Source organism: Haliotis asinina, chromosome 5 (genome assembly GCF_037392515.1).
Source record: "Haliotis asinina isolate JCU_RB_2024 chromosome 5, JCU_Hal_asi_v2, whole genome shotgun sequence".
In the NCBI taxonomy this organism is placed as follows: domain Eukaryota; kingdom Metazoa; phylum Mollusca; class Gastropoda; order Lepetellida; family Haliotidae; genus Haliotis; species Haliotis asinina.
In genome coordinates, this window is record NC_090284.1 from 79466956 (window position 1) to 79494355 (window position 27400).

Sequence of the window (27400 nt, forward strand, 5' to 3'; positions counted from 1 at the left end):
CACCGCTCGTTATTCCTGGAAGTGTTATGTACATATTATAATATATAATTTATATATTATAATATGGATTTAGCTCACTTGAAAATCGTGGTGAATGCAGATGGTACGGGGTTTAAAACAACCTTTATTGATATCTTTGAAAACTATATCGTGTCCGTTAATAACGCGCAGGCGGTGGTAAACTGGAATCAAAACCCAATGCAGTTTTGGCAGAACCAACTCAACTTTGCTGTGTGGTGTGCGACGACAGGGTCGGGTGTGACACCAGACTACGGTATAGATGAACTGAGTAAGGCGGTTATTTTGTTTCATATTTATTATCAAACAAGACGAATATTGAAGGAAATAAGTGCTCCTCTTCCCCAAGATAAAGCGTGGAGTATGACGAATAACCCCTATGATAGACGCGCTTATGAACGTGTTTGTGGGGAGTTTGAGATTCCAACGAATAAAGACTTTCGCCTTCCTGGTGTGAACCATGGTCTCGGTATAGTTCTCGTGTACTTCTACAGGTCCGGAACATATTATGCCGGTTCTAAAGATGGTTCATACAAGCCAAACCGTCATACATTTACAGGCCCCACAACGAATGAAAAGATCCATGTCAGCTGTATAAAGCAAACCAATCCTGATGCAGCCACAGCCTGGACTAAAATGATCGAAAGGATTCACTCGTGCTGGTACAATACGCTTGAACGACTCGATTCGAACGTACGTGTGGGCGCTGTTGGGTGCGCAGTCGATGACGCGTTCCAACATCCTCGGTAAGGGAACTGCTTACGACGCTCAGACACAATTCGTTTCCAACGTTGAGGATGCTATCAATTCTCCAGTTGATCTCCCGAGGGCCATCGACCGTTACCAAAACGTGTTAGAATACGCCAGATCGAAAGTCAATTACGTGTTCGGCGTGGGGTTGTACATGGCTCCGAGTGATATGCAACTGAGAATAAAAAAAGTGGTGGGTTATAACAACAAAATAGTCATAGCCACGGCGGACCAAAAGTTGGGTATCAACCCCGATATTAACACCCCCTATATCCCACACATCCCACCACGTGAAAAGGGTATAGTGGCGCCACCCCCGGAGTCTAAAGTTCATGTGCCCCCCACACACCCCCATATGCATGTGGGGGTACCCCCCTATCAGCAGCATATTGATAATAAAACGGCCCTGGTGGTTGGTGGGGTAACTTTGGGACTTATTTGGTTAAAGATTTCTTAGCCGCTACGTACACCAGACCACAGGGGCTTGTATCGCTTTGAAACGGCGTTCGAAAGACATATAGATGTATAGACCCTACCCTAGTACTATATAAAAGGAAAGGGATGTAACGAGGAAACCACCCCCTCCTCGATCAAAGTTACATGTTACCGCGTAAAATATTTTTAAGGCCCCATCGAGGCCAACGGATCGAAGCCAGATGATTTCCCTACAAAATGAGCTATAAATGGTCACAATCGGATCATTCTTTCAAAAGTTATACGCTACGAATCATCGCAAACAGCTACCTCCGCAATTTCACGCCAAAATCATGGATCACCCAATACGGCGAAAACTCACCTTTTAAATTCGTTTATTAATTCCAGCCACGTTGGCAGCACCAGCGCTGGGCTGGATTCGATCGGCCGCGGTATTCCGAGGGTCGGAAAACTTATTACAACATCTACATGTCATTTTTTCGACAGTAAGCAAGCATTTTCACCAAAATAGCCGGCAATCCTACTCACATGTCGGCCATAAGCGACCTTGACATTCAAGTGAACTGAGCAGATCCGCACAAACAGACTCGGGCCATCCGACTGGTTGGAAACAAAATATACAGTGGAAATGGCCAATCGGATGGCCCGAGTCTGTTTGTGCGGATCTGCTCAGTTCACTTGAATGTCAAGGTCGCTTATGGCCGACATGTGAGTAGGATTGCCGGCTATTTTGGTGAAAATGCTTGCTTACTGTCGAAAAAATGACATGTAGATGTTGTAATAAGTTTTCCGACCCTCGGAATACCGCGGCCGATCGAATCCAGCCCAGCGCTGGTGCTGCCAACGTGGCTGGAATTAATAAACGAATTTAAAAGGTGAGTTTTCGCCGTATTGGGTGATCCATGATTTTGGCGTGAAATTGCGGAGGTAGCTGTTTGCGATGATTCGTAGCGTATAACTTTTGAAAGAATGATCCGATTGTGACCATTTATAGCTCATTTTGTAGGGAAATCATCTGGCTTCGATCCGTTGGCCTCGATGGGGCCTTAAAAATATTTTACGCGGTAACATGTAACTTTGATCGAGGAGGGGGTGGTTTCCTCGTTACATCCCTTTCCTTTTATATAGTACTAGGGTAGGGTCTGTACATCTATATGTCTTTCGAACGCCGTTTCAAAGCGATACAAGCCCCTGTGCACCAGACCCGCCACGGCGACGATGGCTGCCCACAGGTTTTGACTGAGCCACATGGCAGTTTTAGACAGAGCGCTCAACAACCACGAGACGATGCTACCCAGGATGCCGGGAAGGGCTTCGGCGGCTTTACCAGCCAGTTTAGCTAGGCCTTCCCCGAGTTTTTTTATCCAGTCTTTAACACCACCGCCACTTGGAGTTCCCCCGCCGCCGGCAGGCCCCACAGGGGTTCCTCCCACCAGTGACACCACCAGGGTTGATATAATGAAACCCAATGCAGTTAGAATGCTGACGATGGTGATCCCTTGCTCCCGGAACAATATCCGAATCCTGTTGGCTAAAGTTGTATCCTCATTCAGTATTCTATCGATTGTTTCCCGAATGCGACTGATCTGGGATCGAAGCTGTTCACGATTCGAGGAAGCGGCTTCCAATCGTGTACGTCTCTCGTCTTCTAAATCACGTATTCGTTCATTGATACGACGCTTCATATCATCGTTTTCAGTTTCGTTGAGTTTGGTTTTTTCCTTAGCGATGTGCTCGTCGATTTCGTTCAGTTTCCCCATGTTGTTCATGAGTTCTCCACGCACGCGTTTCACGGCTTCGTCTAAGCCGTGCAGTTCCCTTACCGGAAAGTCAAACCCCGGTAACGGTTTGTCCCAGTAGGTGCTCAACAGTTTTTCTATGCTGTCCGAGGCTTCTGTAGCACGCTGTGGTGTCATTTCATCTCTAGTGGTGAGGTGGGATCTGGTAGCTTGCAGATCTTCAACAACGGCCTTAGGTATTGCACCAATGTAATCATTCATGTTTAGATGTTCACGGATAAATTCGACACCATGGCGGCTGGCTAGAGTTGACAAGGCCAGTGGTTTTTTAGTGCGCTTGTTAAAGAGGTCAACCTCTGGTTTAGATTTAAGGCGTAGAACACCCTTTGTATCAATAAAAAAATTATCAAGGTATCGGCCCTGTGGATCAACGTAGTATTTATCACTTCTTAAACTTTCGTAATAATCATCTACCGTTGTTGCTAAAAGTTCTTGGTTCAATGGTGAACTAGTAAATGAGGTCTCCTGCTCATCATCGAATGCCTGGGCACTAGCGCCCGGCATCTCCGTCATATCTATGTCTTCATCCATTAGTATTTAAATATATTTTTATTTATATATAACAATGTACGGCAGAAAATTAGATCCTTTCAGAAGATTGAGAGAGCCATTAGGAGCCAGAGCCGTGCGCCAGTCGGTGACCATCACCAACAATCCCAGCAAGATAGACCAGAATCAAACTCTGCTGGTTAGATTTCCAAACCTTGGTGAGAATGACCTCATTGTACCAGGCACTGTTCGACTGGCGTTCAATATCACGTTGACCTCTGACAATGACAAACGCGAGCTAGTGCGGAACGTGGGTCGAGCTATCATCAAGAAAACGACCGTCAAGATCAGCGGTAACGAGGTGCTGAGCATCGACGACAGCGACGTGTTTCACTGCTACAGGGATCTCTGGAAAAGCGAGGGAGAACGAGTCAATGATGTGTACCAGGGTATCAGCAAATCAACCCGGGCGCGCATAGGGTATGTCTTCACGCAAGACCAGCAAGACAAGCTATCGGACGGTGAAAAGGCCATCGCTCGAGCATACGGGAATCGATTCTGCGTGCCGCTCGACTTCGAGTTGCTCACGGGACACGCGCCGTTTTACCAGGCCGCGCTGGGTGATAGGCTCGAATACGAGCTCACGTTTAACGACTATAGCAAAGTAGTGCGTACGCCGAACGGTGATGATGCCAGTTATGCCATAGACAACATCTCTCTGGAGTTCGACATGGTCACTAGCCCGGAGCTGGCCAGGCAGGTTCGAAGCCAGTACTCTGGGAAGATGGCTATCCTGTACGATCGCATACTGAGGCATAGATCAGTCGTGCGAGATAAGAGTGACACTGTGTGGAATATCAACCTGAACGTGCCGGCGCGATCGATGAAAGGTATCCTGGTCGTCCCCGTGGAGTATTACGATCCATTCCGGAGGGACAGCGAGAAGTTTTTCAACCCCGAGATTGAAAAGGTGGAAGTGACCATCGAGGGCGTGCCCAACCAGCTGTTCAGTCATGGTATGAGACCACACCAGCAGTGGGATGAGATAAAAAAGCTACCAGTGGGGGATTATATAACAAAGGACCTGGACCTAGGCTCCGTGCAGATTGGTGAATACCTGACCACCAAGTACGCCCTATGGTTGGACATGCGATCCACGGATGATGATAAACTGCACGGTAGCGGGCGCCGTATAGATAACGGCAGCGAAGGGATAACCATCCAGATTAATAAGAAGGCTCAACCCGCTGGTAAGTTGAAATTATATCTGTACGTTATTATGGACGCGCAACTTAATATAGACAATGGGAGATTCGTGCAAGCCATCTACTGATGGGGGGTACCCCCCCACACCCCCCAACAATAAACTGCCACAACTACCCACTGACCCACACTGCGCCATAGTGTGCGGGCAGACTGGCTGTGGGAAGACCGTTTTCGTGTTGGATATGTTGGAGAGTTACTACAAGGATGTGTTCGATAACATCGTTATCATGTGCCCTACTCTGAGCATGAATAAAACGTACGCGCGACCTTGGGTGATGACGGACCCGGACGTACACAAAATCGACCCTGGAACACGCCTGCAGGACTGGTTGAAAGCTCTTCACGAGAAATTTAAAGGGGAACCGACGCTGTTCATACTGGACGACTGCAGCGCTAATCGCGAGATAACAAAAAAGAGAGACATGCTATCGTACCTGGCCTTCTCCGGCCGGCATGCAAATCACAGCGTCTGGGTGCTAACGCAGAAGTTCAACTCGGTGTTGAAAGACCTCAGGGAGCAGACGCGATGGGTGGCCTTATTTCACTGCAAGGACAGGGATTCGTTCGAGGAGTGTTTGAGAGAGAACGATGTGATGAGCAAATTAGAACGGGAACGGGTGAAGAAACAGCTCGCTGAAACTAAACACGCTAAGCTCGTGCTCAAGACCGACCAACCAGTAGCATATATAGTATGTTAAAGCTAAGCAAAGCTAAGCAAAGCTAAGCAAAGCTAAGCAAAGCTAAGCAAATGCTAAGCAAATGCTAAGCATAGCAATGATATTTGAAGTATTTGTCGTGTGCAACTTAACCTTCATTTCTCTGTGTTTTGTCTGCATCGGGTATTATATAGTTAAAACTAAATCTTACTTGTTATATTATAAGATGGAGTGTGAGGAATTGCTCGAACAATTGTCGTTGGAGGGTTCCCCCACTGGGGGTGTGGGGGATTCCCCCAAGCGAGAGAAACTGGTGGCGTTGGCTGTTGGCGGTAAAGCCAAACATTACTTTGGAGACTACACTCCGGATAAAATTCACAAAATGTCAGCCGAAGAAATCGATAAGCTGTACGCTAGATACGAGTCCCGGCTCGGAGCAGAAATGACAAAGACAATAGGATCGGCTATGACCCAGATATACACCGGTATTGTATCACACTTCCTTCCCATTCCACCAGAGCGCCGACTTTACCTGTGGGAGGACCTCGAGAAAGACCCTTTTATCGAACACGCCGTGAGCTCTATCAGCTGCGGGCTGTACCACAAATATGGTATGTTGTTGGCTCCAGTGACGGCGGCGATTATCACAGCAAAACATTGTCAATTTGAGAGAAAAAATAATAATAATAGTATAGATGGATGCTGCACAGGAGGAAACCCCAGTGGTGATACCCCCCACAGTGAGGGAAACTCCACTGGAGGAAACCCCCACAGTGAGGGAAGTGACCCCTTCACAAACAGTAACCAGACAGAAGAATCCTAAGCGAGTAGCTGCCGGTAAAAAACGGTGGTGTAACCAACATAAAGTGACCAACCCCCGACTGTTGTTGGTTGTAGGTGTAACTGCTGCCTTGGCTATCTCGTGGTTATATACACGTGAGGTGGTACCTGAGGTGGTAACCCCCACTGTTGGGGGTGTGGGGGGTACCCCCACTGTCGACCCGCATATCATGTTATAATTTTAATATTTTATATCATATACATAATGTCTGAGGGGAAAACGTTCGTCAACGACGCATACCACGCCACAGTGGTAGCCAGTCTAGCCGTAGGGTACGCTCGGTTGACTAAAATGGTGCTTAAACAACCAACTATCAAGCTAGATTTCAACCTGCAGGATATGGGTATGCTCATAATGAACCTTGGTATGGCGATGGCCACAAAAGACATCCTAGTAAAACAAGGAATAATACCTGATAATATAATGAAATAAATGTAGGGATGGCCACGATAGCTATGATGGTCGGTGGGGCGTTAGTGAATGCCCTGGCATTTTCCGGGAGTAATTTCCTCTTCTCGAAACTACGAGATGATCACGCGGCTGAAATACAGGAAGAAAGGAAGCGGCACGATCTCGCTACTGAGAAATTACAAAGAGCACAGGCTGAGTACGCTAAAAAACGCCTCCAGAGGATCGATTTTATTAACGAACAACTCCAGCGTGAAAACCATGCCGTTAAAACATTCAACGATGTTGATGAAGCAATGAAAGAATACTACCTACTAACTGGTAAACAATTGGAACCGCTCAATAAACCCACACTCGCTCAGTACTACACACCATCCAAGGGACAAATGAATCGTGAACTGGGCTTCATAGTGTTGGGTATAGCAGCTACTGCGTTGGTTGCGAAGCAATTAAATTAAAATACCTATATAAGTAAACATGAGACCCGCTCCATACCGATGCGAATACATACTTATGGGGAAGACCGAGGCCTGTGGTAGGAAATGCAGGAATCAGGGGTTCTGTTGTTTCCATATGGGAAGTCCTAACTACACGTGTTCTGTGTGTGGTATCGGGGTTAAAGGACACTACTGTCTATGTAAAGCTCACGGAGCGAACGTAGTCAGACATCAACTCATCTACGAGAATAAAAAAGGCTACATAAAAGAACGTAGGCGACTGCTTAAGATAGACTCCAGTGCGTGAAAGGGTTATCTCCCTTTACTGTGAACCAATTAGACATTGGTTCTCTTAGGTGTAAACACTATGTCTACTGTACGCGAGCTCAAGCGGGTCGCAAAACAGAGAGGTGTGATCGGGTATTCTCGAATGCGGAAGTCAGCATTGTTGAGATTACTAGGTTTAGAAGCCCCTCCTACGGTAACACAATTAAAAGCCCAAGCAAAACAGCTTGGATACACGGGTTATTCAAACCTGGGGAGAGCCGGGTTAACCGCATTGTTATCACATGCCCCCGTAGCAAAACCTCCCACTGTAAAACAACTGAAAGTCGAGGCACACGATTTGGGTTTAGGCGGGTATTCCCGTATGAGAAAACCACAGCTTTTAGAATTATTTCGACAGAATAGAGCTATTGACCTACAGTTCGTGCGCACTGAGCGCGCTGTAGGCAACTATTTGAGAGGTTGGCGCATGCACGTTGATAGAAACATAGACATTACAGATATCAAGCCTCTGATAGCTGATAAGGTCAACCAGGAACTAAATAACCTAGGAAGTATCAAGTTTCAGATCACAGTGAAAATGTCGCTCGATAAGCAGGTTGGGAGTACCACTGAGTATGTTCAGCCTTACTTCCGAGGTCAACAAGAGGTCGTCACACATACAGAGACCATTGACGCATCAATCGATACCAGTTTTCAGCAGATACGAGAATACCTAGAACGCTACACACACTTGGGGTCCGGGTGGACTGTAGATAAAATCGATAATGTCTATCTAGACATAGCTAACTACGTGCCGTTCAGAGGCGGGTCATACCTAGCCTTGCCTCCCTACTTTAGGAACAAACATGCCATAGTAAACGTTAAGAATAGAGGAAACGATTGCCTGAGGTTAGCTATCAGGTCAGCCTTATTTCCAGCTGGCGCTAATTCAGATAGGCTTTCTAGCTATCCCCAAGATGATGGGCTCAATTGGGATGGTATAGATGAACCCACCCCCATATCCCAGATCACTAAAGTAGAAAAACAGAATAATCTGGCTATAAATGTTTTTGGGCACGAAGGTAACACAACAATAGTACACAGGGTCAGCCCGGTGAAGGATCGCCAAGTTATCAATATATTCATGATCCAGCGAGGTGACAAGTATCACTACACATGGATAAAACACTTTAGCAGGCTGTTGTATGACCAATCAGCATACAAAGGAAAGACCCACTTCTGTGAACGATGTCTACATGGCTTCACCCGAGCTGATTTATTAGAATCCCACCGGGATGATTGTCAAGGTGTGGGGCAGACGACCATACGAGTCGACATGCCTAAGGAAGGTGATAATATCCTAAAATTCTGTAACCACAAGAACCAAATGTCTGTGCCTTATATCATATACGCCGACTTCGAAGCCTTAGTGGCTGCCGCCGGCGAGGCTCCCAGTGGTAGCTTCACCCACAAGACACAAGAGCATAAAGCCTGTTCGTTTGGATACATTGTCGTCCGTTGTGACGGGGAAACGAAAGCTCCGGTAGTATATAGGGGGCCTGACGCGGCTGAAAGGTTTCTAAAGTGTTTGCAGGAGGAAGAAAAAATTATTAGGAATGCATTGTATAAAATCGCTCCCATGCGTCTGACCCGAGTCGACAGGCTAGCCCACGCTAGTAGCACTAACTGTCACGTGTGTGAATCACCACTTAACGGTGATTCGGTGAGAGATCACTGTCACATAACTGGTAAGTATAGAGGCGCCGCTCACAACGCGTGCAACCTCAAGCTTAAAATCAACCCTAAGACAATAAACATCCCCGTTGTCTTTCACAACTTGAGAGGGTACGACTCACACTTGATCATGCAGGCCATCGCGAAAATCGATGGTAATATAACGTGCATCCCCAACAACATGAAGAGATACATCTCCTTCAGTTTAAACGGACTTAGGTTCACTGACTCGTTTCAGTTCCTCCTGTCGTCACTCGACAGTCTGGTCAAGGCCAACAATACCTTCCCTATCACCGATCGATACACAGACGCCGAGACTAGACCCCTGCTTATGAGGAAGGGTGTGTACCCCTATGAGTACATAGATAGTTGGGCCAAGTTCACCGAGACCAGACTACCCCCTATTGACTGCTTTTATAGCAAGCTGAATGAGGTGTCCGTCTCACGAGATGATCACTCGCACGCGACTAACGTATGGAATAAACTGGGTTGTAAGAACCTGGGTGATTATCACGACCTGTACTTGAGGACAGATGTACTGCTGTTAGCCGACGTGTTTGAGACGTTTAGGCGGACATGTTTCAAGCAGTATAAACTCGACCCCGCATGGTATTACACCAGCCCAGGTCTGTCGTGGGACGCCTTGCTTAAAAAGACCGGAGTTAATTTGGAATTGCTCACAGATTACGACATGCACCTATTCATTGAGAAAGGCTTGCGAGGTGGGATTTCCATGGCATCCAAACGATACGCGAAAGCAAATAATCACTACGTGAAAGGTTACGATCCTAACAAGCCAACCAATCACATTCTCTACCTCGACGCAAACAACCTGTACGGCTGGGCCATGAGCCAGTATCTACCTACAGGGGGATTCGAATGGGTACCCCACGTTGATGTTATGGGGGTTGCACCAAATTCGAACAAAGGGTATATCCTCGAGGTTGACTTAGAGTATACCAAGGAATTACACACATCACACAACAGCTACCCCCTGGCCCCCGAACGTATGAGGGTTAACCCAGACTGGATGTCTGAGTACCAACATAACTTGTCAGGTGGTCGTGTGACAGACGTTGAAAAACTCGTGCCTAACTTAATGAATAAGACCAAGTACATCGTTCACTATCGCAACCTACAGCTGTACCTGTCGTTGGGTATGAGGCTGACCAAAATACACAGGGTGCTCATGTTCGACCAGAGTCCATGGATGGAGCCCTACATCAGAATGAACACAAACCTACGAAAAAAAGCCACCAGTGATTTTGAGAAAAATCTCTACAAGCTCATGTTTGGTAAGACTATGGAGAACCTGAGGAAACGCGTGACCGTGAAGCTGGTTCGGTCGAGTGAGGAAGACAAGCTCAGGAGATTGATAGCCAGTCCGGCATTCAACCGTAGTAAGATATTCACAGACAACCTGGTTGCCCTACACATGAAGAAAAGCCACATAAAATTCAACCGGCCTGTTTACGTGGGGATGAGCATCCTCGATTTATCCAAACACCTGATGTACGACTTTTACTACAACGAGCTCAAGAAACAGTACGGCGACAGGTGTGAAGTGCTGTACACTGACACGGATTCCCTGCTGATGGAGATTCGAACCGAGGACGTGTACGAGGACATGAAAAAACACCTCGATTTATACGACACCAGCGACTACCCTAAGACCCATGCCCTACACAGTACGGTAAATAAAAAGGTCCTAGGTAAAATGAAGGACGAGTGTGCTGGCACGCCCATAGCCGAGTACATAGGTTTGAGACCTAAGATGTACTCCATACTGAAAGCCGACAATAGTGAGATCCGGAAGGCTAAGGGGGTTAAGAAGTATGTGGTGAAACAACACATCAAACACGCCAGATTCAAGGAAGCCCTGTTCAAGACCCGTACCTTTAGACATAAAATGAACACACTTAGAAGTGATGGACATAAGATATACGGACTGACTATAAACAAGACGTCCCTGTCGCCTATGGACACGAAACGTTGGATAGCTATTGATGGGATAAACACATACGCGTATGGACATGAAAAAATTTGAGGCTATTTACTACAGCCCGCGTGGGTACTGGAAAGGAGCTAGCGCAGTAGATAAGCTAGCTAAAATAGCACGAGTACCCCCGGAGGAAGCCAAAGCGTGGCTTGAAAAACAAGCCCTGTGGCAGATCTATTTGCCGGCACCACGCTACGTGCCTAGAAGGAGGTTCGGTATTAACATACCTAATAGCGTTCACCAGGCAGACCTACTGTTCCTACCCCACGACAAGAGGTACAAGTATGCCTTAACCGTAGTGGACGTAGCCAGTCGTTACAAGGAAGCCGAACCCTTGACCACGAAAGATTCGGCCCAGGTAGCCAGAGGATTCGAACGCATACACAAACACAGCCCGCTGACGTGGCCAACAGAGCTGCAAGTTGACCCCGGACGGGAGTTCATGGGTGCCGTGTCACAACTGCTAGCCAAACACGATACAAAGGTCAGGTGTGGCACGGCCGGAGCCCATCGCAGCCAAGCCATAGTTGAGAGATTTAATAGGACTTTGGCTGAGCGCTTGTTCGGCTATCAGTATGCTAGGGAGATGGCCACCCCTGGAAAACGATCGACTGAATGGGTCACGAGGTTACCCAAGGTGGTGTCGGCAATCAACCATGAAGTCACCCGTCTCACCGGTAAGAAACCGGCAGACGCTATCAAACTAAAATCAATAGTTGCAGAGTCGGCCGCTCCATTGCGTGGGAAGGAGAAACAGATACCAGATAGGGCCCTAGTGAGGTATCTATACCAGCCGGGGGAACACGAGGGCGATAGCCGTAAGCGAGCCACCGATCCTATATGGTCAGTCAAAACTTACAACATAGATAAAGTGGATATGAAAGCCGACGAACCTAACTTGTACTACTTGAGGGGTGGGCCGGGTAGGGGGTTTGTAAGAGAAGAATTATTGATCGTACCGTACGGCACAGTGTTACCTCCAACCAATACACGGTAAACTGTTTCATAGACACCCAACCTTTTTGTAGTAGGGGTAATAGTAGCAAGATCTAAGGTCCCAACCAAAGCCTTATTTAGTAAATAAGGCTTTGTAGAGACATTTCTTGAAAGTGAGCCAAAACCCCTATTCCCTATACTACTCTGGCTGCTCCCTAGTCTTCAAGGCAAAATCTAAAGACAACCGAGACCATCATACTGAAATGAACAGGATGGTTTTCTTAGAATGGGTACAAAATCAGTTGGTACCAGCACTGTTCCCCAAAAGTCTGATTGTCATGGATAACGCTCCATATCACGGCGTTCAAGTACCTAATACAAAGGCCCCAACATCTAACAGTAAGAAGTGGGACATGATAGAATGGTTGCAAAACAAAGCAATATCGTATCCAGAAAAAGCAACCAACCTGTTCTGTATGACATCATAAAGTCAAATAAAACCACACCTGTCTTTAAGGTTGATGAGTACCTTACAGAACATGGTCATTCAGTTTAGCGATTGCCACCCTATCATTGCGATTTAAACCCAACAGAACTCATTTGGGTTATCATGAAATCAGATGTTGGCAGGCAAAATGTAACATTCAAACTTCGGGATGTACAGATGATTGTTCAACAGTCAACAGACACCATCATGCAGGAAACATGGCAAAAGTGCGTTGAGAAAGTTGAGAATGAAATAGAAAGACATTATTGGGAACAAAGGGGACTGGACCATGCACCATCAAGCCAGTCGTCATCAGGGTAGACTCTGATGACATCGACACTGATTCGGACAACAGCGTCTTCTGAAAGTGGCAACACTGACTCCCATTGAACATCTCAAGTGGTAACCAGATAACAGCTTTTGAGATGACCCCATCTTCACAACACACACTTGTTGATTACCTGGCTGTTCTACCAGCAAGAGTTCCCCCTCCCCTCATACAAAATAGCGAAAGGTGACAAGAAAATGATGATCGTTTGTTAAACAACTTTTTTATTCGGGTGTCCCAAATTATGAGACATATCATCAGAGTTGGTCTGTCGATTTCATGTGGCTGTGCAAAATTTGGTTTTGTTGCAATTATTAGATTTTGTGTTAATGAGCAATTCATCGGTCTCAAATGGAATCAAATGGACTTAGTGAACTGATGATGCTACTTTAGGACTTTCCAAAGAGAAAATTTTGTGATTAGTATGTGGCCTCTATCCCTGACATCAGAGGTCAATAGTTCAAGCAATGGTGTTATACATATCCTTTGAACCATTGCACAAAAGAAATACACTCATAGATGACTTTGAGGGCATGGTGGGCTAGAGATCCAGTGAGGTTTTGGTTTCAGGATCGAGCCCACCTGTGACGAGTGTAAAAACCTTGATATCAACTTTTTGTGAAGACTCTTTCAGTGTTGTCACAACCCCTAGTGTACAGTACACAACCCTGTGCACTTAAAAGAACCCATGAATCTGTTGGTATATGACCAGATGGTGGCCACATGAACACGTGCATACACCTAGTTGCGGGTACAGCAACGTGCAGTAAACTTGGACAAAGTGCTGTGACTATGTGTCCCACAATAGAGAGCCACAATAAACTCGGTGCGTCTTGTGGCAGCAAGAGTTGTATACTACCCAGGGAGCGGAGATTGAAATACCATGTGCTGTTGAGATTGACATCCAGTGATCGAGGGAAAAATACCAGCGCCTTGAGCATGCACTAGTGCATGGATATGTGCGCTATATAAATATCCGATATCATATCTGTATCGTATCATATCATATCATGACTTCTTAGACAAGTTTTGTGGTTGCAGATAGCAATGTCATTTGCCATTGTTCAGCTATGTAGTAACAATAATCTTGATGTTTTTATGCATTCACTGCAGAATCTGCGCCATTTGCAGCCAACAGATGAGAGTGAAGAGGCCAAGTTGTCGTTCAACAGACACAAGAACAGATACAGGAATGTCCTTCCCTGTGAGTGCATCAATGATCAATATCAAGTGCTAGTGGTCAGATAGGGCTGATGGGTAAAAAGATATTGGTGTTTGAGAGTAACTACCACTGTTTTTATGAAGATGCTGGTATTTGTAAGTCTATGTAATGTCTTATGATAGCTGCAGATGTCTGCATGAAGATGCTGGTGTTTGTGAGTCTATGTACTGGCTGTTGGCAGCTACAGCTGTCTGCATGAAGACACTGGTGTTTGTGAGTCTATGTTATGCCTGTTGGTAACTACAGATGTCTGCATGAAGATGCTGGTGTTTGTGAGTATGTAATGTCTGTTGGCAGCTACAGCTGTCTGCATGAAGACACTGGTGTTTGTGAGTCTATGTTATGCCTGTTGGTAACTACAGATGTCTGCATGAAGATGCTGGTGTTTGTGAGTATGTAATGTCTGTTGGCAGCTACAGCTGTCTGCATGAAGATGCTGGTGTTTGTGAGTCTATGTAATGTTTCTTGGTTGCTAGAGTTGTCTGCATGAAGACATTGGTGTTTGTAAGTCTGTGTTATGTTTGTTGGTAGCTACAGATGTCTGCATGAAAATGCTGTGTTTGTAAATCTATGTAATATTTGTTGGTAGCTACAGCTGTCTGCATGAGGACATTGGTGTTTGTGAGTCTATGTAATATCTGTTGGTAGCTGCAGATGTCTGCATGAAGATGCTGGTATTTGTGAGTCTATGTAATGTCTGTTGGCAGCTGCAGCTGTCTGCATGAAGACACTGGTGTTTGTGAGTCTATGTAATGTTTCTTGGTTGCTAGAGTTGTCTGCATGAAGACACTGGTGTTTGTAAGTCTGTGTTATGTTTGTTGGTAGCTACAGATGTCTCCATGAAAATGCTGTGTTTGTAAATCTATGTAATATCTGTTGGTAGCTACAGCTGTCTGCATGAGGACATTGGTGTTTGTGAGTCTATGTTATGCCTGTTGGTAACTACAGATGTAAGTCTGTGTAATGTTTGTTGGTAGCTACAGCTGTCTGCATGAAGATATTGGTGTTCATGAGTCTATGAGATGTTAATGTAGAACAGTAATGTTTCTCATCTGTATAAGCCATGTGCATTAATGCACTTATATACACCAGATGTAGATGTAGAATAGTGATGCATCTGATTTGTAGAAAACATGTGTAGCATACTTGTATACACCAGATGTGGATGTAGAATAGTAATGCATCTGATTTGTAGAAGCCATGTGTAGCATACTTGTATACACCAGATGTGGATGTAGAATAGTGATGCATCTGATTTGTAGAAGCCATGTGTAGCATACTTGTATACACCAGATGTGGATGTAGAATAGTGATGCATCTGATTTGTAGAAACCATGTGTAGCATACTTGTATACACCAGATGTGGATGTAGAATAGTAATGTATCTGATTTGTAGAAGCCATGTGTAGCATACTTGTATACACCAGATGTGGATGTAGAATAGTAATGTATCTGATTTGTAGAAACCATGTGTAGCATACTTGTATACACCAGATGTGGATGTAGAATAGTGATGCATCTGATTTGTAGAAGCCATGTGTAGCATACTTGTATACACCAGATGTGGATGTAGAATAGTGATGCATCTGATTTGTAGAAGCCATGTGTAGCATACTTGTATACACCAGATGTGGATGTAGAATAGTGATGTATCTGATTTGTAGAAGCCATGTGTAGCATACTTGTATACACCAGATGTGGATGTAGAATAGTGATGTATCTGATTTGTAGAAGCAATGTGTAGCATACTTGTATACACCAGATGTGGATGTAGAATAGTGATGTATCTGATTTGTAGAAGCCATGTGTAGCATACTTGTATACACCAGATGTGGATGTAGAATAGTAATGTATCTGATTTGTAGAAGCAATGTGTAGCATACTTGTATACACCAGATGTGGATGTAGAATAGTGATGTATCTGATTTGTAGAAGCAATGTGTAGCATACTTGTATACACCAGATGTGGATGTAGAATAGTAATGTATCTGATTTGTAGAAGCAATGTGTAGCATACTTGTATACACCAGATGTGGATGTAGAATAGTGATGTATCTGATTTGTAGAAGCAATGTGTAGCATACTTGTATACACCAGATGTGGATGTAGAATAGTGATGTATCTGATTTGTAGAAGCAATGTGTAGCATACTTGTATACACCAGATGTGGATGTAGAATAGTAATGTATCTGATTTGTAGAAGCAATGTGTAGCATACTTGTATACACCAGATGTGGATGTAGAATAGTGATGTATCTGATTTGTAGAAGCAATGTGTAGCATACTTGTATACACCAGATGTGGATGTAGAATAGTGATGTATCTGATTTGTAGAAGCAATGTGTAGCATACTTGTATACACCAGATGTGGATGTAGAATAGTAATGTATCTGATTTGTAGAAGCAATGTGTAGCATACTTGTATACACCAGATGTGGATGTAGAATAGTGATGTATCTGATTTGTAGAAGCAATGTGTAGCATACTTGTATACACCAGATGTGGATGTAGAATAGTGATGTATCTGATTTGTAGAAGCAATGTGTAGCATACTTGTATACACCAGATGTGGATGTAGAATAGTAATGTATCTGATTTGTAGAAGCAATGTGTAGCATACTTGTATACACCAGATGTGGATGTAGAATAGTAATGTATCTGATTTGTAGAAGCAATGTGTAGCATACTTGTATACACCAGATGTGGATGTAGAATAGTAATGTATCTGATTTGTAGAAGCAATGTGTAGCATACTTGTATACACCAGATGTGGATGTAAAATAGTAATGTATCTGATTTGTAGAAAACATGTGTAGCATACTTGTATACACCAGATGTGGATGTAGAATAGTGATGCATCTGATTTGTAGAAACCATGTGTAGCATACTTGTATACACCAGATGTGGATGTAGAATAGTAATGTATCTGATTTGTAGAAACCATGTGTAGCATACTTGTATACACCAGATGTGGATGTAGAATAGTGATGCATCTGATTTGTAGAAACCATGTGTAGCATACTTGTATACACCAGATGTGGATGTAGAATAGTGATGTATCTGATTTGTAGAAGCAATGTGTAGCATACTTGTATACACCAGATGTGGATGTAGAATAGTGATGTATCTGATTTGTAGAAGCAATGTGTAGCATACTTGTATACACCAGATGTGGATGTAGAATAGTAATGTATCTGATTTGTAGAAGCAATGTGTAGCATACTTGTATACACCAGATGTGGATGTAGAATAGTAATGTATCTGATTTGTAGAAGCAATATGTAGCATACTTGTATACACCAGATGTGGATGTAGAATAGTGATGTATCTGATTTGTAGAAGCAATGTGTAGCATACTTGTATACACCAGATGTGGATGTAGAATAGTGATGTATCTGATTTGTAGAAACCATGTGTAGCATACTTGTATACACCAGATGTGGATGTAGAATAGTAATGTATCTGATTTGTAGAAGCCATGGGTAGCATACTTGTATACACCAGATGTGGATGTAGAATAGTGATGCATCTGATTTGTAGAAACCATGTGTAGCATACTTGTATACACCAGATGTGGATGTAGAATAGTAATGTATCTGATTTGTAGAAGCAATGTGTAGCATACTTGTATACACCAGATGTGGATGTAGAATAGTGATGCATCTGATTTGTAGAAGCCATGTGTAGCATACTTGTATACACCAGATGTGGATGTAGAATAGTAATGTATCTGATTTGTAGAAGCCATGTGTAGCATACTTGTATACACCAGACGTGCATGTAGAATAGTGATGCATCTGATTTGTAGAAGCCATGTGTAGCATACTTGTATATACCAGATGTGGATGTAGAATAGTAATGCATCTGATTTGTAGAAACCATGTGTAGCATACTTGTATACACCAGATGTGGATGTAGAATAGTAATGTATCTGATTTGTAGAAACCATGTGTAGCATACTTGTATACACCAGATGTGGATGTAGAATAGTGATGCGTCTGATTTGTAGAAGCCATGTGTAGCATACTTGTATACACCAGATGTGGATGTAGAATAGTAATGTATCTGATTTGTAGAAGCCATGTGTAGCATACTTGTATACACCAGATGTGGATGTAGAATAGTGATGCATCTGATTTGTAGAAACCATGTGTAGCATACTTGTATACACCAGATGTGGATGTAGAATAGTAATGTATCTGATTTGTAGAAGCAATGTGTAGCATACTTGTATACACCAGATGTGGATGTAGAATAGTGATGCATCTGATTTGTAGAAGCCATGTGTAGCATACTTGTATACACCAGATGTGGATGTAGAATAGTAATGTATCTGATTTGTAGAAGCCATGTGTAGCATACTTGTATACACCAGACGTGCATGTAGAATAGTGATGCATCTGATTTGTAGAAGCCATGTGTAGCATACTTGTATACACCAGATGTGGATGTAGAATAGTGATGCATCTGATTTGTAGAAGCAATGTGTAGCATACTTGTATACACCAGATGTGGATGTAGAATAGTAATGTATCTGATTTGTAGAAACCATGTGTAGCATACTTGTATACACCAGATGTGGATGTAGAATAGTGATGCATCTGATTTGTAGAAGCCATGTGTAGCATACTTGTATACACCAGATGTGGATGTAGAATAGTGATGCATCTGATTTGTAGAAGCCATGTGCAGCATACTTGTATACACCAGATGTGGATGTAGAATAGTAATGTATCTGATTTGTAGAAGCCATGTGTAGCATACTTGTATACACCAGATGTGGATGTAGAATAGTGATGTATCTGATTTGTAGAAGCCATGTGTAGCATACTTGTATACACCAGATGTGGATGTAGAATAGTAATGTATCTGATTTGTAGAAGCCATGTGTAGCATACTTGTATACACTAGATGTGGATGTAGAATAGTAATGTATCTGATTTGTAGAAACCATGTGTAGCATACTTGTATACACCAGATGTGGATGTAGAATAGTAATGTATCTGATTTGTAGAAGCCATGTGTAGCATTCTTGTATACACCAGATGTGGATGTAGAATAGTGATGCGTCTGATTTGTAGAAGCCATGTGTAGCATACTTGTATACACCAGATGTGGATGTAGAATAGTAATGTATCTGATTTGTAGAAACCATGTGTAGCATACTTGTATACACCAGATGTGGATGTAGAATAGTAATGTATCTGATTTGTAGAAGCCATGTGTAGCATACTTGTATACACCAGATGTGGATGTAGAATAGTGATGCATCTGATTTGTAGAAACCATGTGTAGCATACTTGTATACACCAGATGTGGATGTAGAATAGTGATGTATCTGATTTGTAGAAGCCATGTGTAGCATACTTGTATACACCAGATGTGGATGTAGAATAGTGATGCATCTGATTTGTAGAAACCATGTGTAGCATACTTGTATACACCAGATGTGGATGTAGAATAGTGATGCATCTGATTTGTAGAAGCAATGTGTAGCATACTTGTATACACCAGATGTGGATGTAGAATAGTAATGTATCTGATTTGTAGAAGCCATGTGTAGCATACTTGTATATACCAGATGTGGATGTAGAATAGTGATGTATCTGATTTGTAGAAAACATGTGTAGCATACTTGTATACACCAGATGTGGATGTAGAATAGTAATGTATCTGATTTGTAGAAAACATGTGTAGCATATTTGTATACACCAGATGTGGATGTAGAATAGTGATGCATCTGATTTGTAGAAGCCATGTGTAGCATACTTGTATACACCAGATGTGGATGTAGAATAGTGATGTATCTGATTTGTAGAAGCAATGTGTAGCATACTTGTATACACCAGATGTGGATGTAGAATAGTGATGCATCTGATTTGTAGAAGCCATGTGTAGCATACTTGTATACACCAGATGTGGATGTAGAATAGTAATGTATCTGATTTGTAGAAACCATGTGTAGCATACTTGTATACACCAGATGTGGATGTAGAATAGTGATGCATCTGATTTGTAGAAGCAATGTGTAGCATACTTGTATACACCAGATGTGGATGTAGAATAGTGATGCATCTGATTTGTAGAAACCATGTGTAGCATACTTGTATACACTAGATGTGGATGTAGAATAGTAATGTATCTGATTTGTAGAAGCAATGTGTAGCATACTTGTATACACCAGATGTGGATGTAGAATAGTGATGCATCTGATTTGTAGAAACCATGTGTAGCATACTTGTATATACCAGATGTGGATGTAGAATAGTAATGTATCTGATTTGTAGAAGCAATGTGTAGCATACTTGTATACACCAGATGTGGATGTAGAATAGTGATGCATCTGATTTGTAGAAACCATGTGTAGCATACTTGTATACACCAGATGTGGATGTAGAATAGTAATGTATCTGATTTGTAGAAGCCATGTGTAGCATACTTGTATACACCAGATGTGGATGTAGAATAGTGATGCATCTGATGTGTAGAAGCCATGTGTAGCATACTTATATACACCAGATGGTAATATAGTTACTGCGGTCACAAGAACCACCTCACCCACGTTAAGCACTTTAGGATTACATTTCTCACACATTTCTTCAGGAATACTGATGATTGAAACTGATAATTTTTCAGATGATTTTAACCGAGTGCACTTGTCAGGAAATGAGGATTTCATCAATGCCAGCCATGTAGATGTGAACATTGGCGCTGCATCTCTCCAGTACATAGCATGCCAGGGTCCCCTTCCACACACCACTCCTGACTTTTGGAACATGGTATGGCAACAGCAGGCAGATGTCATTGGAATGCTTACTCTAGATGTGGAGGCTGAGCGAGTTAAGTGTCACCGCTATTGGCCAGAATCCCCAGACACACCTATCAATGTCTCTGACAGGTAGGTATGTCACTTCCACAGCAGCAGGTCATTGACTCACATGTTGGTCAACTTACAGTACTGTCAGAAGCGGATATAAACCTGGTTTTAGGCTGCTACTGTGTATCCCCATAGTCTTCACAACCGCACATAGCGTATATCAAAATATACTATATTTCAAAACTTACCCTGTCTCACGGTATGCACTTCTATCTCTACATTCGACACTGAGTGGAATGATGTAAACTTTTCTATCTGGGCCTCTCTTGTCCATCCGCCCAAGACTCCTTACTACCCTCAGTATAAAACAGTTTCCCAACTCTCATGCTAAGCATGCAGCACACTTCACCAACTAACCACATGACTACATCAAAATCTTCATTCTGTTTCTTGTCGCACATGTGTGGGCATAGTATTTTCTTCTCTATGACATGGGGAATGGTGACCAAACACAGTGAAACAAATGTACTTGTTGCAACTTGCTGTTTTCGGCAAATGACCCACATACATGGGAATCCCGGTGTCTACTCAAAGGCTTGTGCACTTTGTTTTACTGACCATGCTCATCATTCTGCAGCTGTCAAAGGTCCAAGTCCCGGCAAGAAAGGGAAATTTAAATTTTCAGTATTATCTGCTCAGAGGTCTCATACACCACAATCCCATGACGAAGAGTTTATGCAAGCCTTGTCTGACTCCTCTCTGTGTGAAGATTTATATCATTTGCTAGGCTCTCTTCAGACTCATAGCCAATCTCCACCATCTTCTACTACTTCTCGAGTAGTGGTGGTTTCTAAACTTCCATTACTGCAGGATATTGCTGCTAAACAAGATCTTCAGTCATCACAGTTTCAACCGAAGTAATGGTAGACAACTCACTGCGCATATGCAGAAGTTAGTCTCATTCTCAACTTTCAGTTAGCAGTGAAAGGAACCTCTCTCCCTTGCATCGATGCCATACAGTTTCTTCACAGAGACAGCCGCCTGCTACTGAAAGGAGTGTTATTTCTGATTTTCAGCCACCTCCCACATCTGTTTCGCCAAACCAACCAGTGCAGGCTCAGCTGTACATACCTCATCACATCCTGGTTCGCCAAACCGAAGCCACATGTTAAACAAGACTTGTCACCAGACCAACGCCAGTCGCCAAGCCGTAATGATTCACCAAGCAGAACTTGGAATCCGTTCAGCCAGCCATACCCTTTCATCAAGTCAAAACACATTTACCCAGCCGAACTCGTTCACAAGGCAAAACTCGTTCACCAGACAGAACCCATTCACGGAACCGAACCCATTCACCTAACAGGAATTCTGTTTTGAAGAGAAACCATTCACCAACACTTCAAACCAGCTCTTCCTGAAATGGGGTTCTAGTAAGCAACATTCTACGGAATATTCTTCCCTTGGTTATTCCCTAAGTTCTGTGGGATCTTATAGTCATGTTTCCCAAGTACAGACATGACCCATTTCGACTCGAGTGGAACAGTCTCTGATTATTTTGTGGACTTGTTTGCCGGGTAGACCTGCTAGACCTGCTTCTCCACTGAGACACCCTTCATCAACGTATTCCTGCTTGGGTAAGCATGCTTCTTCATCAAAATCGGTCGTGTTTTCGAAGTCTCCTACATATTCATCTTCATGTTAGCATGGGACATCTTCTTCTACTCACTCATTTTGTTGTCCAAGATATCCTACGTCATTGTCGGCTGCTGATCGTTTTAGATCCAGGGAATATCATTACTACTTCTCCACAGGTCTACAGGTTCATCCGCATCCAGACATCGTTCAAGTGATAGAAGATCTGACCAACGAAGTTCTGACTTTAGAACTCAGTATTCCACAGTTTCTAAACAGATTATTCCAGAGTCTTGAATTCCTGCACAGGAAACTTCTGCTCCCCATGATCTAGTGGCAGTGTTGTCTACTATTACGACGGTTTGGAACCAACAACAGTCTGCCTCTTCGTCAGGGAGTGCTTCTACAATTAAACACCCTACTGCAGCACCTAGTACTGAGCTTCCACTGGATACTTTGTCCCCAGCACCTTTGATTGTGGATTCTGCAGAGGTAAGTCTAGACTTTGTTGACGAACCCTAAGTTCTAGCTTGAAATATGGAGAAGCTCTGGCTTCCAATGTCACAGAATCTGGAGGACTTATCGTTTTCCAACATGAAACAATGAGACTTAACGTCTATTTCTTTTCCCCCACAGCCTTGTATTGCTCATATTACCGCATCCTTGGATCAGGCTTTCAGGCTTGTCTTCACCTAGATTTTCTTTACCAGCAGCTCACTCCCATGGGTTCCAGCTGCTGCTTTTCTGGTGGATAGGGACAATCAGACACTTTACAGGAAAAGAACCTGTTAAGCCTTCTTAGTTGAGGACAGGGAACTGGCACATTTAGATACGTCATACTTTACCTTCCATTAATTGTATCATCTCAGCAGTGGACACGGTTGCTGCTTCGGACGGGGAATCCTTCACCAACCAGGACGTCTATATTAGGGACCTTATTTCTCGTATTTTTAAGTCCAGGTCTCTGTGAAATCATGCAAGCGTTCAGAAATCTCATCTACAGGCTTCTATGACTCCGAGGTTCATCCCCTCCCATTCAGAATTGCGCCAGGGATTTCGTGGCTATGCTTACAGAGTGAGAGGCAGATCCACCCGGGGTTTCTCATCTCGACGTACTCCCAAGTGAGATTCTGGGACTGGGAGTGGAGCTCCCAAACAGTGACTCTGACATCCAGTCCATGGACCAGACCCAAGTTCTTTGCTCTACTATTGGTATCTTGAAAATACGCAGTTCAGTCTGTCTGTCCAATGCCCAGCACTCCAGGATTTTATTCCCCATAGACAATCTCCACTAAGCTCAGATTCATTTTCATCATGAAAATATGCAGTGCCCAATATCTTCAATGTCCACCTCACTCCGAATATCTATTGCCCTTTTTCATACGATTGTGAAGAGAGGGGATTACCTTGTCAGTCTCAATCTTCAAGACATTTTCCTACATGTGCCCATTCATCCAGAATTCCTTGGTTACGTTTTTCAGGGGATACACTGTAAGTGGACCATTCTCCCTTTTGGAATTTCTATGGTCCCATGGATGTATTCGAGACATTGACAGTTGCATTCACACACAGAGAGAGATCCAAACACTCATCAATTGGAATACAGTATGAGGCTTCTCCTTCAGCTGGGTTGGTAGTTAAACACTGCAAAGTCAGAATTAAAACCAACCCAGTTATCCTCGTCCATTTCTTCAGTGGTGGCTGGAAGAACGGAACATTTGTGTAAGAGTTTGATTAACATCGTTTGTACTGATACATCACTTTTTGGTAGATGTTTCTCTCACAGGACGGGGAGCTCATTTTCACCATCATCAGAAGGCTTGGCTGCGGTCATGCACAGAACACCAGTTTCACATCAATATGCTCGTCTTCTAGGCACTTCTTCTCACCATTCGTAATTGGGCGTCGGACCTTCATGGATCATTCCTGTTGATCCAGACAGACAGTTGCACAGTCGTATCGTATATCAACCATCTAGGGTCAACAGGATCGGCAAAACTTCTTCAGATGACATTCCAATTCTTCCATCGGATCGGCTTGGGCCCATCAATGTTTGGGCGAGACACATTTCAGGAGTCAGGAATGGCATTGCTAATGCATTGTCTCGCGCTGGTCGGCCGTCTCTCATGGAGTGTCATATAAACCCTCAGATATTTCGGGACCTGATCCTGACAATATCACGGACCCAAGTCAACCTCTTTGCCACATAGTTCAATCATCAGCTTCCAGAGTTTATATCAATGATACTGGATCATCAGGTTTGGAGTGCCCTGGCGATATCATGGCTAAATGCTTACGCCTTTCCTCCCACGGGGCTGCTCCCCAAAGTAATTCAGAGACTTCGAGCGACCAGTCAGATTCAATTTCAGCATTGTCCAAGAAACATGGGTTCCACTTTGGTCACCTTCCTTTCCGCAATCAACTTGGGTATGTCAACTACCAATGGTTCTAAGATTTCAATGGTTCCTGAGCTTCAGTACTTGCTTAGGTCTTTCAAGTTGGCTGATCAGTCCAAAAAGTTTAGACCTCTAGCTTGGGATTTATCTATGGTACCGCGTCATCTGACTTTGGCGGATTATGAACTACCAGATCAGAAGGATTTTGAGCAGATTTCCTTCAAGACTCTTTCTTGGTTGTGTTTGTTACAGCTACTAGGATTTCCGACCTTCACGCTTTAGATGTTATTAGAGTCCAGTTTGAACGGAAGAAGCGTGACAAGGTTTTCCTCGGTCTCCATTAGGATGTAAATCTTCACTGCCAAGAGCCAGTTGCCAGGACAGGATCGTACTTTCACTATCCCACTGTTGTCCACTTGGGCCGTATGAAAAGGAAGACCTGCAGCTTTGCCTAGATAGGGCTTTGAAGATATATTTGGCCATCTTCACAAGAGCCTTTCATGCCACTTTCCTCTACATTCAGAGCGGAAATTTTTCCGACCACATTATCATTTTGGATGAGAGCCACCATCCTATGGGCCTATTTTGCTGGGTTTCTGGCCCTGACAACTGCCAGTCCTCAAGAGACTCGGGTGCTGGCGTCCACAATGCCTTCGTCCCATCAATGCATAAAGGAGATTGTTCATCAGGGTCTTTGCTTCCTTGTAATTTCCAAAATATAAGTATGAACTCTTTTTTGCCTGAAATTTTTCTTTGTTCATGGGTTAGTATTCCTTCACTAAGTTTTGTACTAGGACACGGAGATACTACTATCTCGGTGGTTTGATGAATATGGAGCACGACTCTGTATGACGATGTGGAAGGGTTCAACAATTCATGTTTCCTGACCTGTACTTTTCTAAACAATTATGTTAGTGAGGTGTGTCATTCCTGAATTCCAGTGGATCTCGTAGCGTTCTGACTCCAAAGTTGCTGGGCACATCCTTTGATCCAGTTTATGTAAAGGAGTGAGGGTCAATCTGATGTTGTTCCAGAACTGAATGTTAAAACTTGGAGTTTTCTCAGTTGTACTTCTCTTTCACATGCCCCTGGTTGGTGTCTGCAGGGGTCTTCTCGAAGCAGGGAGTTTAGTTTATGGGGGTACCTTGGAAATCATGGCAAAGTGGCATCCTTTCTCATGGAACTACGTCCCTCTTCAAGTATAGGACTTGCATGTATGCGTAACAGGCCTTCCTGGTGCATCACTATCTCACTATCAAGAGACAGGGTATCTGCATTCCTGTTATTCCTGCTATTTGAAAGTTGTGCATTTATATACTTATCCTATCTCATGCCATGGACTTCTGCCCTTCCTCCCCACTACACAGATCCTCCAATATGGATACTTCAGTTGCTCCAAGAAAGAGAATGATGATTAGGTGGTAGTCACGTGGTTAGTTGGTGACGCATGCTGCATGCTTAGCATGAGAGTTGGGAAGCTGTCTTATAATGAGGGTTTTAAAAAGTATTAGGCAGATGGACATGAGAGGCCTAGAGATAAAAATTTACATTGTTTCTACTCAGTGTTGAATCAAGAGGTAGTATGAGTATATAAACTTACAATTTATACTAAAATTTTCAAATTAGCCAAATTTGGCATTCATTGGGATGCGTAATAGGATATCCAGAAAAGTTAAATGAGGTAAAAATATGTAAGTAGCTGTGAAAAACTATAGTTGGTTATTCGTCCAAGACGACTTAACCTGGAATGGAATGCATGTGCTGGCTACAGGCACAAGGTGTCATATTTTGTGCTTCATTATATGCATGCAGAATATGTTTCATCTTTTGATTAACATCTATCAAAATTTATACTGAGATATGTGAAAGGGTATAATAGCCATAGAAAAGTTAAAATCTACCGTTGTATCGAATGTCTCAAAATATATAGGTGGCATGACCACCTGGAAATCAACAGGACAGGATATTATTTGTAAGTTGTTATGACGTGCGATTTACTTCCCCGTTTTAATTCCCCTAGAGGATTACATTATCTTAGCTGTTATCTCTATCCCCAGCTTGACCCCAACTACTGGCTGTAACATATCTCAAGATACACTGAGTCAAAAAAGAAACTTCACATTCTTTCTTCAGGGCAGTATAAAAGAACAAGAGATGGTAAGATGGTTAAACTGTTATTATTTCATTGCTGAGATTGTGTGGTTTACTCGATACACTGACAGTGCCACAATCAGTTCCATTAGGCTACACCGCTGTTCCAAAACACGGGTATACAGAATGTCAAGTTACAATATGGACATTGAGAATGGAGATTGGCAGACTGCAACTGATTTTTGATGGTCTGTGAGGACAGTCGACCTCTAAACATCTCAGCCCTGGTTCATGTAGCTGGCAGAAATCGGTCACGTAGATGACGTAGAATGATTTGACAGTCTTCTGCTCGTGACATCACACATGGACGACCCGATCTGGGCGATCAGAAG

At 43.4% G+C, this 27400-nt stretch overlaps 1 protein-coding gene across 2 annotated transcripts in view; it reads left to right on the forward strand.

Moving 5' to 3' along the window:
• Positions 1-27400, forward strand: part of LOC137283164 (tyrosine-protein phosphatase non-receptor type 13-like) — a 313874-nt gene that overhangs the window by 254388 nt on the left and 32086 nt on the right. For both annotated transcript variants that reach the window (XM_067814606.1, XM_067814607.1), the window contains 2 exons: positions 13964-14054; positions 20709-20970. In XM_067814606.1, coding sequence (XP_067670707.1) covers positions 13964-14054; positions 20709-20970 — 353 coding nt within the window. The remainder of the gene's footprint in view (positions 1-13963; positions 14055-20708; positions 20971-27400) is intronic.